This window comes from Vigna unguiculata, chromosome 1, assembly GCF_037176805.1.
Source record: "Vigna unguiculata cultivar grain cowpea cultivar isolate G323 ecotype 2 chromosome 1, ASM3717680v1, whole genome shotgun sequence".
Lineage (NCBI taxonomy): Eukaryota > Viridiplantae > Streptophyta > Magnoliopsida > Fabales > Fabaceae > Vigna > Vigna unguiculata.
In genome coordinates, this window is record NC_140792.1 from 31,279,651 (window position 1) to 31,301,767 (window position 22,117).

General features: G+C 32.6%; 2 protein-coding genes across 3 annotated transcripts; both read left to right on the forward strand.

Moving 5' to 3' along the window:
- The first annotated feature begins 1,707 nt into the window (after positions 1-1,707).
- Positions 1,708-7,439, forward strand: LOC114195053 (Peroxisomal membrane 22 kDa (Mpv17/PMP22) family protein). The gene is made up of 9 exons (XM_028085451.2): positions 1,708-1,978; positions 2,949-3,418; positions 3,697-3,784; positions 4,790-4,884; positions 5,494-5,566; positions 5,686-5,778; positions 5,885-5,971; positions 6,738-6,818; positions 7,217-7,439. The coding sequence occupies exons 2-8, from the start codon at positions 3,075-3,077 to the stop codon at positions 6,816-6,818; spliced, it is 861 nt and encodes a 286-aa protein (XP_027941252.1). The 5' UTR covers positions 1,708-1,978; positions 2,949-3,074; the 3' UTR covers positions 7,217-7,439.
- A 2,598-nt stretch (positions 7,440-10,037) lies between these two features.
- LOC114195031 (protein ROOT PRIMORDIUM DEFECTIVE 1-like) lies at positions 10,038-14,541 on the forward strand. Of its 2 annotated transcripts, none has more exons than XM_028085430.2 (2): positions 10,038-11,904; positions 12,301-14,541. In XM_028085430.2, exon 1 carries the CDS (start codon positions 10,427-10,429, stop codon positions 11,669-11,671), a length of 1,245 nt encoding a protein of 414 aa, XP_027941231.1. In that variant the 5' UTR covers positions 10,038-10,426; the 3' UTR covers positions 11,672-11,904; positions 12,301-14,541. The 2 variants fall into 2 exon arrangements, with proteins under 2 accessions (XP_027941231.1, XP_027941234.1); XM_028085433.2 differs by having other exon boundaries at positions 12,410-14,541.
- The last annotated feature ends 7,576 nt before the right edge of the window (positions 14,542-22,117 follow it).

Consider the following 22,117-nt stretch of genomic DNA (forward strand, 5'->3'; position numbering starts at 1 on the left):
CTTGTTGGTATCTGCAACTTTTTTTTTTTTTTTTGTGATAAAAAAAATATTTCGTTCACCATATTTAAACTACCTGATAACCCTATGGCTTATTGGTGAGTATTTTTCTTTTTCTTGTTTTTTTTTAATTTACATGTTCACCGTAGTTTGACGAAAAATTATTTGAACAAAGAGAAAAGGAAATCCTAATTATTTGAACAAAAAGAAAAGGAAATCCTTAAAAAGATGTTGGGCATGAGGATTTTTTGCATAAATACTTTTAAGATAGAGAAATAAAAAAACATAATATGAACTTTATAATAAAGTAAAATTATATATATATATATATATATATATATATATATATATATATATATATATATGTATATATGTATGGTTGTGAGACTTTTTAAATGATTACGTAATCACTAATGTTTAATTTTCATTGTTCTTGAAATATATATATATATATATATATATATATATATATATATATATATATATATATATATATATATATATATATGTTATATATTATTGGGTTAAGTATGTTTTTAGTCCCTGAACTTTGACCCAAAATTGGAATTCGTCCCTGGTCGAAACTTTGATAAATTTTGGTCCCTAAACTTTAAAAATGAATGAATATAGTCCTTTTAATCAAATTTTGTTAACTTTTTTTTAGGTTTCGAATACATTTTTCAGTAAATATTGAGCCGAGAATGTGTCAAACGGCGTAAACAACCCTAATATTTACTGAGAAATGCGTTCGAAACTTAAAAAAAAGTTAACAAAATTGGGTTAAAAGGACTATATTCATTCATTTTTAAAGTTTAGGGATCGAAATTTATCAAAGTTTCGACCAGGGACGAATTCCAATTTTGGAGCAAAGTTCAGGAACTAAAAACATACTTAACCCTATATTATTCTATCATTCTTAAAATAAAATAAAATAATTCTGATGACGCATCAGCATAGAAGAGTTTTAAGCTCTTATATAAGCAAATGGATACTTAGATTCGTCACTGCTATAAAGAAAAAAAATAGACCGAGTATAAAGTATAATATCTGAATGAGTGTGCACAAAATAACTAATAAAAGAAACATCTTCCACAAACTTGTCCTACAATAACTCAATTTCACTCAAATACTCATGAGGTTCGGATCTCTAGTGTGTTAACAGTAGAGTGTAACAAGTAATTTAACCATCAATAGCTTACAACTTGTCTGTAAGTTATTAAACATTTTAACAAAATAACCCATCAACAAACTAAAATCAGCATTATAAATAAATAAACAGATTTGAAGTATAGCACAATAGTCACATTCAGAGCAAGAGGTTCATAAAAGTAAAATAGTCAGAAGAAAAAACAAACTTAAATCAAAAAATTCAAAATGCCATCTATATCGAAGGTAGATTATCAACTCAGACTTCTTTCTTCCTTATTTGTAATTTATTAAGATAATATCCCTTTTACTGTAAACTGTAATGTGAACTCTGTATGTGAAAACCGCCTGTAGTTGGCAAAAAATCCAGAATGCCCTTCCTCCACGGCTGTCATGGTGCCACCAACATTAGTGTCTGTAAAGTTAAATGGGTTAACAAATAACATAGGTTTACCCATTTATACTTGATTAAGTAAGCATGCATATGCAAAACTAAGCTTTTAATACAGATTTGACTCAAAAGTAAGTGTGCACAGGTTTTTCGTTCATCCATCTGAGCACGGGGGTTTTTCATTCTCCTCTCCTTTATAAAGCTTCTGCCTCGTTGTTTTTTCTCATCCATTCACCTCGTCGACGAACCAAGCTCAAGCACCGCGAACAACTCAACCTCGTCGACGACGAGTCAGCCGCGAGCCACGACTACGATCGAGCCGCCATCACCAGTCAGACGCCACGCAAGGGAGACCGGCGGGGAACAGGTCCCTTTCTTTTGCGATTTGCCCTAATTGACCATGTGCCATTTTGGCCATGATTGTTTGGATATTATCTGTCGAAGGTATTGCATTGCGGTCTTTTAGAGTTCAGAGAATTTCTTGCATTGATTTGTGTTGTATAATAGTACGAGATGTTATTAACATTTGTCATTTGCTATTTCTCATTTTACATTTAAACTGATCAAATTTATATCTTGCTGCAAGTTGAACGCGCATTACTACTTTTCAATGTTTTCTATCTGCTATGTGATACTGTTATTATTACTTATTAGGATTAGATTCATTTTTTATTTGATTAAGATTTAGTAAATATGGTGGTTAGTAACTTATAAGTTATATCGATGGATGAGTATATTATTAATTCTCTTTCGAATGTTGATGTCAATGACAAAGAGATGATGTAACTCAAAATGAGGTTGGTTGAAGATGACATTGATAAAGAGAGTATTCAACTTACTAAAGGACTAGTCAATAACTTTTTATTAGGACTGGGATTGAGGATGACGGAAAGGAGAAGGGTAGATGTAATGGCTGTAACCAAAGATATATCATTGGTAGTGAAAAACGGTACTTCTCCTTTGAAGGGTCACATTAAAAATGTGTGGTGAAAGTAAACGTGAACTTGTGTGACAAATGATAATGGACTGACGGAAAGTTGAAAACATTAAAAAAAAAATTAAAAAAAAATTAAAAAAAAAAAAAAATATATATATATATATATATATATATATATATATATATATATATATATATATATATATATATAAAACTTTGTCAGATGTGTATCAATTTAATTATCAACATGATTTACCTTCAATTTTGTTCCGTATGAATAACTTAGAATTTGAGCAAGTATAGTTTCTAGAAAATAAACATGATAAGTATTTTAAAATAATAATAAAAATTTGACTGTTCATCAAAATAAAGTGAGAGTTTTTTTTATTATTTAAAAGTTATTAATTTTTGTAATAATTATATGTGAGTAGTAATTGAAGAGGAATACACCGTAATATTTTTAATTTTTCTTTGCAGAGCATTGGGTTTGTCGTTTCCCTTAACATAGAACTTGTTCAACCCTGCCACTAAAGTGGTGAGGGAGCGAGAAAGCAGCGTTTGGGTATCCATCGTTTCAGAGCGCAAACTCGGTTTGAAAAGAAAATGGTGTATGGAGCATTGTGCGCCCATGCGCACAAATTCCCACTCGCTTACCGTGCCCTTAACCTCAACCTCTGTCGTCAACATGCCACGCGCCTTCACTTCCACACTCGCTCTTTGCTCCTTTCTCACCTTTCCAACTTCAATCAGTCCGCCACCCCCTTCAAACCCTCTCTCATCCGCATCCGCAATTCCCGCCTCTTTTCCCTCTCCGAGGGCGGCTCAGGCGGAAACGGTGCTCGTGGGGGCGGGGGCTCCAACGGTCCGAATTCCGGTGGCCCTGGTGGTTCGAATTTCGGCGGCGGCGGCAGCAGCGATGGAGGAGAAAAGTGGTCCTTGTTGTCATGGTAAACAAATATCAGCATGCAACCTTATGTATCATGTGTCCTTTGTTTTTGTTTAAGGTTACTGATGTCTTGTTTGGATAATAAGCACATGCAAAACAATAAAATGATAATAATCATATTTATGAGAAGAGTGTATTTTATTTATTTATTTACTTTTCTTTTATACGTGCTTGCCGAGAAGATTCTAACTTGTGTGCTGTGTGTGTGAGAGAAACACTTAAACTTATGTCTGAATAATATAGCTTTCTTTTTGAAAATGTAACATGGTTTTACCACAGGTACTTGGCTCTTCTTGAAAAATACCCTGTTGCGGTGAAAGCTCTAACTTGTGCACTTTTGAATCTAGGTGGTGATTTGATTTGCCAGGTATTACACTATTCTTCCCCCTTTCTCTTTCAATTGTTTTGGTTATATTTCATTATTGTTTCAAAATGTATGATATACATAGAGACACTTTTTGCATAGAATAGAGTAGTGTTTTTACTTTTGTGCTATCTGAACATGGTTTAACTGCTCTGCTTTATGATAATTTGCCACCTTGTTGTCTGTGGACAAACCTGCAAGGTTTCTCCGAGAATTTTAAAAGGTCAGGGAGATGGAATTATGCTCAAATTCGTGGAATCAAGAGTTGTTTTGAAAAAGGATGTGATGACATGAATGAAGATTACGGAACTGGCATATAAAGAAATCCAATCAGCACCAAATCTGCGTAGTTTATTTATAACATTTATGATGATTTTAACATGAACTCAAATTGGCAGTTAGAAAATATTTTGAACATTGAGTTTAGGCTACAATCAAGAAAGTGATGTCTTGATGGCTGGGTTGGACTATTAAGTTATTAATCCATTGTTTTGGACTCCAAATGGAAAATGAAGACTGAGAAAATTATTAGGGGGTGGGGTGGAAGAGATGTAGGCATCGGGAAATATGAAGTCTAAGTAGTGCAATGTTACTACTATTTACCTTCCAATTAAAAGCAAACATGGTTAGACCAAATATGTCATTTGCTCAAGACTGGTATAAATTTATTAACAGAGGTGACAAACTGCTACTCTACTGTCACACAGATTGATAGAGTCCTTGAGATGCTATATGCTTGCAAGTTTCAATATGTTATGCTCTGAATTCTTAGAAGTAAATTGATTTTTTTATTTTATTTTGTTTCTGAAATTTATCTCTTGCCTTCCGAGGCATTTTGGGTCTATCATTGCTAATGGTATCAAGCTTTATTTGTCATTACTCTTAATATGGATTCTAAAAGGATTACTTTTTCGGTCAATCCTTAATTTACTTTTTGTAGCATTGCGTGCCTATGCTTTCATTCATATATGTTAATTTTTTTAATAAATTGAATCTTATTTTCTACAGCTTGCAATAGATCAAGTGCAGTCACTGGACTTGAAGAGGACATTTGTCTTCAGTTTTCTCGGTTTTGCTTTAGTGGGTCCAACACTACATTTTTGGTAATTCCCTGAATCTATGTTGGTATGCCTCAAAGTAGACTCTTTGTATAGCCTAATAAGTATGAATTTGTGACCTTACTTTAAATAATATAATGATATCCCAACCCAACAACAGTAGTAATAAGTGCAATATGTTGTTAGGTCCTTGGTGTAGGTTTTTTTAATAATGTTGATAATATTTATTCATTACCCTAATGAATTTTATTAGAAGAATCCATGAAGATTGATTTCTGATATTTGTGGTGTCTATCTTTAGGAAATTTTCCGCCGTGGTCCAATGAGTTTGGATGTATAGCCTAATAAGTCTGAATTTGTGACCTTACTTTAAATAATATAATGACATCCCAACCCAACAACAGTAGTAATAAGTGCAATATGTTGTTTGGTCCTTGGTGTAGGTTTTTTTAATAATGTTGATAATATTTATTCATTACCCTAATGAATTTTATTAGAAGAATCCATGAAGATTGATTTCTGATATTTGTGGTGTCTATCTTTATGAAATTTTCCGCCATGGTCCAATGAGTTTGGATGAAGGCTCAACGATTTGTCAAGTCTGTCTCATTCCATTGTTTTTCCTGAATTTTTTTTTTTTTTTTTAATTTGTAGGTATTTGTATCTGAGTAAATTGGTTACACTTCCTGGAGCATCAGGCGCACTTTTGCGGCTTGGACTTGATCAGGTGGGATATTTCTATTGGTCCTCCAATACACTGCCCGTCACCACATTGTGTCAGTTATTAATTAATTTTGTGCTTGTGTGTGATAGTTTAATTTTGAATGTTATGGAATCTTTTCACAGTTCTTATTTTCTCCCATATTCATCGGAGTTTTCTTAGCTACATTAGTGACCCTTGAGGGAAATCCATCACAAGCTGTACCCAAGCTAAAACAGGTGGGTGTTTAACTTGTACGCATTTGTTAAAACGTGTTCAAAGAGAGGTTATCATTGTTGTCGTGTTTATTAGTGTGTGTATTCATCGACAAATTTCATTTTGTAGGAGTGGTTCTCTGCAGTTCAAGCAAACTGGAAACTATGGATACCTTTTCAATTTCTCAATTTCAGATTTGTTCCACAACAATTTCAGGTTAGACTGGTAGACTCATGCACACACACTGGGGATTTTACTTCAACATAAATCTGTTCACCACTCTGATACATGTTGGCATTTTAATATTAAAGATCAATGTTTAATTTGACTTCACCAATGCTTAATTTTCTTTCTTGAAATTCATTTAAACGAACCAGGATTTTATTTAGTCGATTGCTCCTCATGGAAATTCATAGTTCTTGAAAAAAGAAATTTCTATTGATCTTTCAATAGATACTCTGTCATACTACCTTGTAATCCTTTTTTAGCTGAACAAAAACGGAAAATGAACATAATGAAGGAACTTTTTATTAACATTTCCATCTTCATCTTGCAACATGTTTGGATATCTGGGATGCATCTTTTTGGTCCCTTGTTTTCAAGTATTATATCATATGAAAATGGGATGCCGTTTGGCTTTCTTAGTCGGTTGACAAGGCTTCCCAGTTGTTCGCAGTTCATTGTTCCATTTTTTTATGTAAAGCAAACATTTACATTCACACGCATATACTCTTTACTCAAAGTTGATCTTTAATTACATTGAGAAGTTCTCAAATGCCTAAAGTCAGTGGAATGGAGCTATCTTTGTTTATGCTTGCTGACATTTCAGATGGATATTTTTCAACTTACCCTACCAGATTGTATTTGCTGTTGATAGTATTCCTTGGCCATAGAATCTAATGCTTTCTTCAATGTTCTTAGATTTTCTTCTCCATTTTATTAATGTTATTGTTGAGTTTAAAGTAAATGGACATAATTTCAGGTCCTTGCTGCTAATGTTATTGCTTTGGCTTGGAATGTCATTCTCTCATTTAAGGCACACAAAGAGGTTCTTCCAAAATAGGTAAGCTTTATGTTCCTTGAATGCACAAGACCTAGTTTTTAGTAACTAGCCTTTTGACCTTAGGAATTGAAATATACACGAACCTGAGGCAAGAAGAAATTCCTAGGATCTTTCCTAAGAATAGCTTCATCATTAAGTAGTTGTAAAGGTGGTGATTCTGTAATTAAAAGTGAAATAAAATATTCTTTTAATGACCATTGGCAATTTTAAAATATCTAACAGTTCACCTTCAACAAAGAATAATTAGGACATTTGAAAAAAAAAACAGAATATTTATTCTGAGTGATTCAATGTATTGTCTAACAAAAATCATGTTGTAATCGGGTGATGTACTACAAAATCCTATTATTATGGATATATAATGCTGACTTTGTACTTTCAATCTGTTTATTTTACAGCTTGGTAGAGCGTGCACAATGCTGTTGTAACTGCATAATAGTTGACAATATTAATCAGTTTTATGTCCGTTGGTCATTCTTCAGACAGAGGTTGAAAGGAAGCGGCATGAGCTATATGTTAGTTTTAAATGTTTTGGTAATTTACTTGAATATGAAGACTTGCACTTGTATAAACTCGTGGAATTGTTGTTTTGGTCATAAAAAAGTTTCTTGTTTGTTTTCACTGTATTTTTTTAACTATGTTTTAGTCTATGCTAAATATTGATTGCTTAGGTTTTTAAGTTTTTTCTATTTTTATATTTGACCATTCCATTATTTACTTTTATCAAAAATATTCAAATTTTTAATCTTTTATCCAAATGTTTGTAGGGTTATGATGAATTTAGAATATAAAATCATTGTAAAAGTTTGGAAGCCTTATATTTAGTAGAAATTGTAATTTTTTGAAGTGTTTCATCCGCGTTATGTTTACGGTTCAAATAGGAAATATTATAATTGGTTTTCCTTTGTGCACCGTTATGATGATCATTAGACTGTTTCTTCCTGGACCTCATTTTTTTTCCCGCACTCCCATAAAACTCAAACTCGAAATTTCTTTTCATCAAAATTATAATAAAAATATAAAAGTTACATCTGCACTTCTATTTTTTTAATGTATTTTACAATATAATTTTGTATCCAGAAATTTTTTGGAGTATATATTTTAAAATACATTAAAAATATATTTTGAATTGGATAACACAAGAAGAAGAAACAGAAAATGTGTACACTTCTCAAATTAGAGTTTTTTTTAATACATTTTAATAAGAGTAAAATTGGAATTTTAGAATTTATGAGGATGAGAAAGAGAAAAGGAAGAACAGGAAGAAACTTACAGATTACTAATTGCACCTTATACTTATAGTGAAAAGATTAAAATACCCTTCATACTGCGTCACACAATGTTTGTCACCATTGCTGCCATTGCCGCCATTGCCATCCTTATTGCAACGGCATTTTCATCTTAACATTGGTTTTTAAGAAACTAATATTTTAAATGGATGGGATTTCTCTAATATGAAATTTTAGTTTCTATTTTAGTGGAATTTACATAGGGATGACAAAGTGGGCGGCTTGGATGGCAAAGCGGGCAGCTCGGTCCGTTTTGGCCCATCCCGTGTTTTGGCTATGAAATGTGGACCGGATTGGCCTGCCCCACAAATTGAAATCGGGTTTGTTTATGTGGCCCTCACTGCCCCGTTGCATGGTCCGCTTATTTAAACAAACATAAATCATTCTCTGCCAAGTAATTAAATAATATTATAGATTTGTTACAAGAGTTAATAAGCAATGCCGATAACAAAATATAATTCTTTGCTAACATAAATAAAATACAACCACATCATTCCAAATCAAAGCAACAAAATCCTTAAACAAAATATAACCAAATCAAAGCTCATAATCTTTAAGTTCAACCGAAAAATTCAAAGCTCCTAATTAACAAAATACACAAGCTCATAATCCTTAAGTTCAAGAAACAAATTTAAAGTTTCCAATTAACAAAGTACACAACTAAATATGGAAATCATTCTTCATCTTCCATGTTAATAACATTGGATGCAACTTTGGATGAACCTTCATGTAGCACATTTTGGAAGTTAATATCTTCTCCCTCTTATGCATACATTCAAACAAGACAATAAGTATATGATATTGAATAAAAACAATAGATTGAAAAAAATACAATAACAAAAATAATTACCCTCAACAAATCCATGCTTCCAACTAGAATTGCAGATAATTGCTTTCACATTCTCAGACAAAAGTCGATTTCTATATTTGTTAAGGATCTGAGATCCAATGCTATATGAAGATTCAAATGCCAGAATGGTTATTGGAATGCTTAATACATCTCTAGCCATTAAAGATAGATCAAAAAATCTTAGACTATTATTTTTCCACCATTGTAAGAAATTCATTTGTTCTAAAAAGTCAAATTCTAAAGTGAGTTCATCCAGATATATGTCAAGTTGTGTCCTTTCAGGTTTATTAATTACTTGTTGCTTGCAGTCATTCGAGTCTTATCATAATATTTGAAATTAGTCAAATGCATAACATAATCAACAATCGCAACAAAAATAAAATTAAGTGAACTAAAAAGAATAAATATAATGTTCAAAATAATTAATGTAAATAAATATGTAGTCGGGTTATTTAAAAATAAAATAAAATTTTAGAATAATCGAACTCCTTGTACTATTAGGAGTAAGGATTATCTTGGGATATCGGGGTTGACCTACGATTTCTACACAAACTAGTTTTGATTATTATTATTATTAACTTTAAAATATTGTGTAGATCCTGTCTATGAAAAAAATTAAAATCTTATAATATTAGTAAGTTATTTTCATTAGTAGTGATCATGTCTATGAAATATTATTATTATTTACAGCAATTAATATTCAAACTACACCACACTTATCAACCCACTTTAAATCACAAGTAATGCAAGAGTTAGAAGAATCAAGCACATCATACATCGTTATGGTAGAAGAGGGGTCCTAGATAGGTGATCACGAGCCCTTACAAAAGAGCCACCGGACTTCCTCTGAACGTTTTCTCCCGCGGCGTTTGCCGTGGTCATTGCTCCTTCCTGATCGGAAGCCTTGCTCTACAGAGAGTGAAATGGCACGGGACTGAACACCAACCCCTAATACAGAAATAGCAAATAGTGATACTCGAGACGAAGAAAATCGAGGGAATTGGGAAGAGTGTATGATGCGATTAGTTACGAGGATTTTTCCGTAGGTTTGGTTGGCTTGACCGTCGGACAGGGCGTCCACTGTGACTGCAGAGAAAATTTTCAGTTAGAGAAGCGAAACAACAGGAAGTGAGAGAATGTGAGAGAGAAAAGGAGAGTTACTTAGGTCACGATTGAGTTCGCAGAGAGTGAGTGAACCGGGAGGAGATAGCCTTGTTTGGTTCCCGTTAGAGAAAAAGTAGGGTTTTAGTTTGATTCACCATTGTTTTCCCGCTTTCTTCTTCCATCAGGATGATATACAATAAATTATTGAAGTAATTTTCAATTAGTATTAAAAACTTCTTTTTTATTATTAATGATATTGTTAACTTTTCCCTTCTCTAGGAATAGAAGTGAGTTTTCCTTTGAACACTGCAAAAAAAAAAATACTGTAATTGGTTCTATCAGAACCGAAACCTGAGTTCAATGCAATGAATTTCTTGCATAGTCCTAGACACAGGTTCCTCTCACCCTTTACCCTCTTCACCCAACGCCGATGGAAGAAACCCACCGTTTCCGCCCAAACCCGTTTGGAGGACAGAGTACGAGACCCCCACTTCGACAAACTTATGACTCACCTCAAAAGACTCTACCAGGTCCTCGAAATCTACCAACTCATGTCCACCCGCAAACGCGCTCCCTTCGTGTCCCTCACACTCATGTCCCGCTGGAGAAATATCCTTGGACTCAATGTCCCTGTGGGCTCCTTCCTCCACAAATACCCTCATGTGTTCCACGTGTTCGTCCATCCATTCAGGAAGAACACGTGCTGCAGGGTCACAAAAAAGATGAAAGAGTTGATCTTGCTTGAAGGGATGGTGGTGAGGCAGCAGGAGATGGAGGCTGTGAAGAGGGTGAAGAAGTTGCTGATGATGTCTGTGAGTGGCTCTCTTCGTTTGCACGCTTTGAGGATGATCAGGAGGGAACTGGGTCTCCCTGAGGATTTCAGAGATTCCATTCTTGGGAAGTTCAGTGGGGATTTTAAATTGGTTGGTTTGGAGGTTGTGGAATTGGTTGATTGGGATGCAGAATTGGGATTGGCTGAGGTCGAGAAATGGAGGGAGAGAGAGTACACAGAGAAGTGGTTGAGTGAGTTTGAGATAAAGTTTGCATTTCCCATTGGTTTCCCAACTGGGTTTAAGATTGAGAGAGGGTTTAGAGAGAGATTGAAGAATTGGCAGAGGCTTTCATACACTAAACCTTATGAGCGGAAGGAGGTTGTTAGGGTGAGGACTTGTGGAGGGATTGAACGGTATGAGAAGAGGGCTGTGGCTATTCTTCACGAGCTATTGAGCTTGACTGTGGAGAAAATGGTTGAGGTTGATCAACTGGCTCATTTTCGTAGAGACTTAGGCATTGAAGTTAATGTGCGGGAATTGCTGCTAAGACACCCTGGTATATTTTACATATCAACTAAAGGGAAGACACTAACTGTTTTCCTTAGGGAAGCATATCGTAAAGGGGGATTGATTGAACCGAATCCCATGTATGAAGCGCGAAGGAATATTTTGAATCTTGTACTCTTAGGATGTAGGAAAACCAGAACATTGTTGGCTGGTGATGAGGCTAAGGAAGAGAGTAATGTTGTAGTCTGTGAAGTGAATGAGGAAGGTGAAAGACAAGGAGATTGGGTGATTCCTTTCTTGGAGAACTGTGAGGAGAGTAGATCCCCTTGATGTTGTGTGTAAAGGTAGCAGATGCAGGAAATTTGAAGAGATTGTGAAAATGGTTTCAGGATTTTGGAGTTCATTGCCTTTGTCGTCGTAGGCATTGGCGTCCTCCTGTCCATGCTTCATGAGTGCAGACTCTGGCTCTGCGGCTAGGCTTTCGAGTGCATTCTACGTATGACATTTCTCTTTTTTGAGTTCCATGTCGGAGTTGGCGATTCCTTTGCTCACACTACCTAAAGGTAAATACACTCTTCACTTCACTGCGACTAGTTTTTTCTTCAATTCCTGCGGTGACAATTGATTCTAATTTAGTTTATTTTTTTAAATTATGTCTATTTTTCTGTTGAATTCTAATCTTTTTAATTGACATTGTTCGTGTGTTTGTGTGAGAGAGAGGTTGGGATAGGGAGGGAGCTATGGCTAGTAGCTAACTGATGTTAGAAATTAGACATGTGATGATGTTGATTTGGTGTGCTGCGATGATGATTCCTTTCAATGATGAATGAAATCGTTAGGGAGAGTTTTTCTGAGGGTATAATTGCACTAATAACGTATTTCTTACGGTTATAAATTGTTTGTAATTGGAAAATTATTGCTTTCTAAGATTTGTCATGGATTGTTATTGTCCATTGGAGGAGCTGACTGGCGATGCAGCTTACTTTCTTTTCAATTATTGTTGAGAAATTTTGATGAATGCGTGGAAGGGGAAATGCTTGGTTTTAGTTGAGGCTGTTTTTATTTCAGATATTGAGACTCGATACCTCGTAGTGATGAGCTAAATGTTGTAAGGAGAAGAGTTGTGGATAGCTATTGCAAAGTGTCTGTTATTGGAATGTTCTCCCTCCATCACTCTGTCTTTAGAAGAATAATGGTCCTTAGTTGTTATGTGTGCTTTTGTTTCAATTCATATGCATTGGAAGATAGTTGAACTCTCAATTCATATGTATCTTGCTTTAATTTTCTGCAGTAAATAGTTTGATTCAGGTTTCTATTTTTGTTTTGGTTGAATTCCTTCTTCCATGCGTTTTTTCAGTTTCTTTGCATTTGAGTAGCAATCTTGATGCTGTCACAGGATGATTATTGCTGCCATCAAGTTGCATCTTGCATTTGCATTGTGTTAATCATGATTTTACCATTCTGCATTAGTTTTCAGCGCTGCACCCATTTTGCATTCACAACTTCCTGCTGAGAAATCTGCACTGCATATTACCATTAGGCTTCATGCACTCTGAATCTGCAGTAGTTTTTCCTATTGGTTGATAATGCTGACCCAAATCTGCTGCCAAGATCTAAAATACTGCAGCTCAATTGTATTTCATGCAGTGCAGATTCCATTCCAACTTGACATTCTACTTGAATCTTAATTCCTTCGTCACCATCTCATATCTATTCATTCATCTTTGACTTAACTCAATTTAGAGCATCTTTGCATTCATAGTCCACTGCAACGTGTTCTGTTTCTAAAGTTCTATGTTGATCTGCCACTGCCATGTGCTGGTTTAATGTTGTCATAAGATCTTCCTGCATTCTTTCATTTGGCAGCTTAGCATGGCATCCAAGTACCAACCTAGCATAATTGATTGGGTATGTGGCTGTGATGAGTGAATCCTAAAACTGTTCAAATATGAAATTTGTTCTGCATTGTTGATTGGGATTTATGCTACTGAACTTGAACTTTGATTCTCTACTGTCATAGATAAAATTCTGCTGCCAATTGGTTTTTCAAGTGCTCATCTTATTCTAAACAAATCTGCTCTGGTTTTAGTAAACTTACTGCACCTGGAAACTGATTTGCCTTGTGTTGTTGTTTCCAAATCCAAAATTCTGCACTCATTCTGCATAAAAAAGTTTCCTGATTTCTGAGGTGAAATTGGTTGAGTAGTTGCTGTTACGTGCTGGCTTAATGTGGCCACCTGGGTTCATGCACATTGAATTGATCTTGCTGTTATTATGTGCTACTTTAACGCTGTCACAGATCAGTTTTAAGCCGGTTTGCTGTTGTTTTATTCTGGTTTAGTGCTCACATAATTCACAGAATCTCACCCAGTTCGGCATCATTTTCTTATTGCCATTCATTCATCCATCTTAGTCATTATACATTATAACCGCTGGCCATTGCTTTTCCAGAAATTCATTTTCCATTCATCTCTCTGAACAAATCTGCATTGCATTCAGGTGCACAATTTAAGTTCTGCTGCCAATAGGGATTCACGCACATCATCTTGTTCTTGTGTCAAGCTCATTTTGCATTGTTCATGGTCTAATACAGCAGCATGTGGTATCTGAGATCTGCACTGCATGCCTTATCTTTTAGGTTCATCTTCATTCCATCTTGGATTCCATTCTAGGTTCCTTGCATCTCATGCATTGCATTCACTCATATCTTAAATTAGTTTCATCATGCATTTAGATAGTTTAGTTTTTAATTGAATAAAAATTCAGCACTTTCTTTTAGTTTTTTTTCTTTATTGTATTTCTTTTTACCCCTTTGTTTTAGTTTTATTTTCTTTTTAGCGCAAGCTAAACTTAACACACACCATTTTCTTGGATTCGATCTTGAGTCATCTTAATGGAAGATAATTTGGGTTTTGTTTAACTCTTCAAAACGACTTAAGTTAACAGACATTTTTAATTATCTTTTGCATTGGGATTGGCATGTGTAGTTTTCTTTGCTCTCTTCTGCATCATTCTAATGATAGCACTAGCTTATGCTATGAAAATCAGGGAAGGCACATCAGAAAAAGATAATCAGGTCACTTCTTATGTATATGTTTATTCCGTCAAATTCATTGGTGATGGTTGATGACAACAAGAAACAACTTGTTAACACATAGATTCATGCAATAAAAGCCATGAGTGAACTTTCTCTCAATCCAGATGATTCTGTGAGTGCTGACTGTGTTATCGTATCTTTCATCCAGTAATTATTTGGTGCTAATCTAATTTGTTCTTTGTAGTTAGTAACCGGTGGTGGTAGCTTTCTTTCATGTTAAATTTTATTCCCTTCAACTGGCCTTGTCATTTTTTGATACTATTAGGATATTTTATCTGATTTATCCTTCTTTAAGTACTTAATTGCTTTTGCTAAGATATTAGCATGCATTCTTTAGTTTTACATTTTATATATAAATCAATAAGACAGATTTTTCAAATTACGAGACTTTCCAACCCTTTCTCCCGACGTCTATTTTTCAGTGAGAGAAAAGACATTGGGGGTGTAACATTGATGGGGGAAATTTAAGTTTCTTTATTTAGAATTGAATATTGAAATAAACTTGTTATAACATGAAATGCATCTTGAAACTGTTAGAACGATTGTTAAGCAATGGTTGGAGAATTAAAAGTGAAAATGGATAAATTTGAAAATAAAATTTATGAGAATTTGTGAGTGATTTGATTGATATGATAAATAAAGAATTTTTTTTTTAATAAATTAAAATATAAAATTATTATTTTATCTTTATTGTAAAAATTAATATATTATTATTATTATTTGTTATTAATGTATATATATATAATATATTATTATTATTATAATATATTGTTATTAATATTTTATTATATTATTATTATAATATATATATATATATATATATATATATATATATATTATATCCAAACTTAATATTATTCCCAATGAACTTTGAATAAGGAATGTGTCAATAATCAAATACAATAAAGGACCGTTTAATAAATAGGTTCTAAATATTCAAAAATCTGCATAAGTCTATATAAATACTTAATTTTGTTTGTTATTAGTTTTTTCCTATGACTAAATAATGAATAAATAGAGTAGAGAACAAGTTAAGGAAAAGAAAAAAGAAAGAATGGGAGTAGGAGAAGTTAATCCCATTTTGATAATCATATTTCTATTTACAATTTTTACCTTCTAATAAATAATATATATTTTTATTTAAATAATTGTTTAATATTTTTATATAATAATATTGTTAAAATAAATATCTTATTTATTTAATTTTTTCAAATTAATTAATCTTAAATTAAAATAAATAATTTTAATAAAAAAAATTATCTTATAAAATAAATAAAAAATATATTTATATTTACTTTTAATCTTAAAAAACAGAACAAGCATATTTTACTCTAACATTAATAATATCTACGGTTTGCTAATTTTTTTAAAAATAATCAAAAATTAAAAATAAAACTTTTAAAATTTTAATTCATTTATTCTTTGATTTTTATTTCAGCTTTTGTCACAATTTTCTTATCATATAAAAAGGTTGTTAATTATTTTTTGTTAATATTAAATATAATAATACAAAATAAAATAAAAATGTATATTGAAAACAAACTATAATATTCAAATAATAAATTAAAAAACTTATAATTAAATGAAGTATATGTAGTTACAATTATAAAAGTAAATTAATAAATATAATATAATATATAACAAACATATACGGTTATAAATTAAATAATTTATATTTATTAAGATCTACCACTAAAAAAATAATAGATCAACTCTCAATAATAATCAATAGTTTTATAGTCTAGACTCATGTGAATGATTTGTCATTCATATGGTTATCATGAAGGTAAAGAATTGCATGATTAAAGACTTTTCCTATGAGTTTCTAAATAAAAAAAGAAAAAAAAATATAATATATACCAATGTAAAAAAATTATAGTTCCTAATTAATTAAAACTTACGTTGGTTATTTATATAGTTAAATGAAACTAATCTTTTATTACCGGATTTGACCCTCTAATAACATGTGTTTATAAGTTTTTTAGATTTGTTGATATATAAAGCATAATAACAAATAGGAAAATGATTGTTTGACAAAGAAAATGTGACAAAATTTTTGACAAACTGATCTGGCATATATTAAATGAATTTTTTGAGTTAAAAAATACTGGACTGCACGTGTGAGAGAGAAATGTGAAGGAAAGGGAGGTGGTTCATGAAACAGGGTTCTCTTTCACAGAAGTTGCTCCCGCGCTGGTCTTCTTGGTGGTACAGATTCAATTTCTTCAATCCCACCTCCTCTTAACCTTTTCTTCCCCACGGTGAGAGAGAACGATTATGCAAAAAAAGCATCTCGGCACCTGATTAGAATTTCCGCTGCATTTACCCAAACCCCATTGTCGTTGCATTTTGAATCCCACCCACACGAAAGCAGTTCGTCCCGACGGTGGTAGACGAAATTACAGTGAAACGTTCTCGACGGTGATTGACGGAAAGCATTGAAGTTGCAGAAGAATTTGCGAAGACTAAGGCTGCAACTTTAAATGGCAATCACTAACTACCTATATGGCAAACACTTTAAAGGGTTTTGCACAAACAGTTTTCACGAATCGGTGGCAACTTTATTTGCATTTTCTTTTTACTAAACTTTCTTATTAAAAAATCAGTACATCTTTTTTGGTGTCACCAATATATGGCAAGCACATAAACTTCCAAAATAATTTGGTTTGACTAAGGCTACAGCTATAAATGACAATCACCAACTACTTAAATGGCAAACGCAGATAAATGTTTTGCACAATAGGTTTTCACGAACATGTGGCAACTTCATTTACATTTTTTTTCACCAATCTTTATTATTAAAAAATCAGTACAACTTATTTGGTGTCACCAATATATGGCAAGAACATAAACTTCCAAAATAATTTGGTTTGACTAACGCTGCAGCTTTAAATGGCAATTACCAACTACTTAAATGGCAAATGCAGTAAAGGGTTTTGCACAACAAGTTTTCACGGACAGGTGACAACTTCATTTGCATTTTCTTTTCACCAATCTTTATTATTAAAAAATCAGTACAACTTATTTTGTGTAAGCAAGATATGAGAAGCACATAAAGTTCAAAAATAATTTGCGAAGACTAAGGCTGCAACTTTAAATGTCAATCACCAAGTACTTAAATGGCAAACGCCGTAAAGGGTTTTGCACAAAATGTTCTCACAGACAGGTGCCCATTTGAATTGGAACAAAATTTAACCAGGGATACATGCCTAACTTTCTCATCCAAATATTAGTGCATAATTTGTGTTCTTGGGTATGTCCTTTACACATTTTGGAAAAATAATTTAAAATTTTAGTTGGAGGTTAGAGTGGAGGACATTGACAACTTAAATGGCAAATGCAGTTAGTCTTTTTGGATCAATAATTTGGTCAACACAAAGTAACTGTTTTATACATAGTAAGTACTTCAACATAATATTGTAGCAAAAGCTCTAACTTATGTCCCATAACAAGGTATTCCAATGTCATAATAACATAAATACATCAATTATTTTCTCTCCAAAAATTTCAAAAAAAAAAGTACACACATCTATTTACGAAACTTTCGTCTTTGATTTGTGGCAAATGAAGTTCGAATTCTTGCACTCTTCAAACGTAATCGTGGTTGATGCTTCATTCGATCATACATATTGCTTTCTTCACATTCATTTGTGTCTTCATTATCAAACTTTGCTGCTTTTCCAAGACCTTCAATATCATTTACCAGCTTAAACATAATTGGGAAAACCCTACCAATACGATTTGGCAATAAAAATTCACAAATGCCCAACAATATGTAAACTCTATAAAAGTCAGGTACATAAATTTCTTTCCTATTTCGCATTAGGAATTCATACAACATGCTTAAGTCGACGTTCTTACTTTGAAACATTTTCCTACAATTACTCTTCACTTCGATTAAGATCAAGACCTTGACAAAAATCTAACAAAGTAAATCCAACTGATTGGGATCTAATTTGAAAACATCCACTCTTTTCATCCCATTTAGAACATAATTTACTAAGAAGGTTTCTAGACAATTTCGTAGACTCCTTCAACATTGTTAACCATCCGAAACATGTCCCTTCAATAAATAACTTTTGCTCTGCTGTTAACTGGTTGTTAATAGATGCAACATATTTTGTTCCACCAAAATGCCTCAAATGTATCTGCAAAGAAAATTAAACAGCTACACTAATGGGACTTATTAAAATGTCAAACACAAATCAAATGTATGGTAACGCTATTCATACCTTATTTTCAATGGAGTCATTACCTTGTTGCATATCCATACTTAGTAGAGATATCAACAAACACTCACCAATGCCTAAAACCTAAAAATGACCACACAAAAAACCAATCATAAAAACCAAAAAAGCACATCACCAACACGGATAAAACACACAACACAACATGATTAAATTAAGTAATCAAACTAATAAAACAAGGAACAAAGTATTAAACAACAAATTGTAATTGTTTATGTGGCAAACGCATTGCAACTTTTAGAATTCAAATAATATAAAAAATACGAAAAATTTTAACCAAATAATTAGCACATTAGAATGTGCTTGGAAATAGAGTTCCAATCTAAATTCTTAAATGGTGTTAACTAGGTTCATGTTATTCACCATTGACACTAGTAGCGAAGTGATACAAAATAGGCAAGGGGAGTTTTCAAAAGTTCAAATATTCTTACAGGATCAGAACTACAAAATTTAATCTCATTTTTTGTCATAAAACATATGTAGCATATATGATTCGGGTAAAACTTTGTTTCATAGGTTCATTCAAAAAAATAATATGAAATCAATTACTAAGATACAAATTAACATGAGTTGAGAATGAAAAGAAACAACGTGACAATGTAAGGATATAATAAGAACTGTAACCAAATGAAAATGAAAAGATGAAGAAGATGATAAATGGAGAATACATCACTTAAACATGGACCAAATTATTAAACATCAAACTGTAATTGTTTATGTGGCAAATGCATTGCAACTTTTAGCATGCAAATAATATAAAGCTTCCAACTAATACAATTCATTCACTAAGCCATCCAATAATACTTTCATCAAACACCAGAACACAACAAACCATTTCAAAACAAGTAGGGGATTCACAAATTAAATCGTAAAGAACAAAACTCAAAATAAAGGAGGCTAGTTTCAAATGACACTTACAACAACAAAATTGAACTAACCTGCAAATAAGTGAGTCTCCTCGACCACTTGTGGGACAACACCGTCGCCGGCCCAAGGCCCGATCTCAGCGAGCTCCATAAACACCACACTTCAATTTTCGACCTAGCTTCGACAATGGTACGATGCTGTGACACATATCACAAAGACAACGACAGTTTTCGATCAAAACACTAAACCCAAAAATGCATTCGAATCCAAGAAGCTATGGTTTCCTATCGAAACCCTAAACCCCAAATTGATTTAAAATCGAAAAACCTAGCCTGCAACTTCAATGCTTTCCGTCAACCACCGTCGGAAACATTCCACTGTAATTTCGTCTACCACCGTTGGGGCGAACTGCTTTCGTGTGGGTGGGACTCGATGTGCAACGACAATGGGGTTTGGGTAAATGCATCGGAAATTCTAATCAGGCACGAAAATGCTTTTTTGCATAATCGTTCTCTCTCACCATGGGGAAGAAAAGGTTAAGAGATGGTGGGATTGAAGAAATTGAATCTACACCACCGAGAAGACCAGCGCGGGAGCAGCTTCTGTGAAAGAGAACCCCGTTTCGTGAACCACCTCCCTTTTCTTCAATTTCTCTCTCACACGTGCAGTTCAGTATTTTTTAATTCAAAAAATTCATTTAATATACGCCACGACAGTTTGTCAAAAACTTTGTCACATTTTCTTTGTCAAAGAATCGTTTTCCTAACAAATATGATAAATGAATTCTCTTAATCATGAATGGACTCTGTATGCATGACATAAAATATCATCATCTCTTTCATTAATATTCCTTACTTGAAGATATTATTTGAATCTCGCACATGTGAGTTTTTTTTTTTCCTTTTAAAATATGTTAAATAATAATAATATTATAAATACAAATGTTATATATACTTGAAATAAATTAATTAGCTCTACTTTTTATAGCAAACAATGAAGTGTATCTTTGAATAATTTATTATATCATTATAACCTAAAATGAATAAAAATGAAGAAAATATATTAAACAAACTAACTTAAATATATTTATTGCGTTTTTTATTTTGGTATGCTATTTTATTTTAATTAAGTTAAAGATTCATATTTATTTAAATACAGATTTGTATATCTTATTATTTTATTTAATAAATATAAATTGTAAACCTCCAATGGTGTATTTGCTTATCGTGATTTGTTGTAACATCACATTTTAGCATTTTAAAAATAATAAAATAGGACTTTCTATTATAATATTCAATATAGGTAATTCAATGTATAAAGAAGCAATTCAGTATATAAAGTATATTAATACACTATTACAAAAGATATAACTATAAAAATATATTATTTATACAAATCAACTAAACAAACAAGCTCTATACATAAATTAACCACTACTAAAGTTCTCCGAAACCTTTACTTACTCTAACTGATAACTTTTCATCCTCTAGGAGGTGTCTCTAAACCTGCAACTTCATATGCTCCCACCAAATAAGTGATCATCGCAAAAGAAGAGATGAATACAAAAAGACACAAAACACACAACATGGTAAGCTAGTGTACAAAAGGATCACACAAGCAGTTGACACTAAACTCAATTATCCGGATACATGTTTTTTATATAGGGTACACAAAATATTAGATATGTATAAGCCATGAGAAAGAAAAATATTAACAAGAGGTATTTGATAAAAACAACTCAATGAGAGCTTGTTTACTGATTTATTAGAACCTTGTTTAATATATAGAGTACAATGTCTCATCATATAAAAGGAAAAGTAAAACCTAATAAAACAGAATATTTGATAATAGTAAAAGAGAATCAAATATATGATATCTCTATCAATATAAATAATAGTAGAAGATATATAATATCTTTATCACAAAAGGTGTGCACCTGTGATGGTTGCTAAACTCTGCAGAGTCTAGCCACAAGGGGTCATTATTCAATCACACACAAGGTTAATTTCATTTATGCCTAGGGCCCAATAAGTTCCAAGACTAGCATCTCCTATTATTCCCACTACATAACTCATTCTACTCTACCTGAATATGAATATGAATAATTATTAGAGTTCATGATACATCTTCCCTTGTCATTCTCCCATATCAAGGCATACACTAACATTACTACCACAATCATCACCACCAGGAAATTGTCCTTGAAATTCTTTAAACATCATAACTCCACATGCTCCCACAGCATCTCATACTAATTACCATCTTATATACCCACAATAACATTTTTACCTTAAATTATAATGATAAAATTTATAAAGCATGTTTAGCATCTTGCACAGAACATTCAAAACAACCCAACAGGAGAAAGAGAAAAAAACATAATAAAGGACACTATACATATAGCACATCAAAACGGTAAAAATCATTTCTGTAACAACAAACTTCAAAACAAAGATCTCACCGGTCAAAGTAAAGAGTCGTGTGTCTAGGATTAGTTGTTGAAATTATAGGTTGATCTGACAGTTAATGAAGCAGGAATCTTCATTTTACCAAGAGGACACAAAC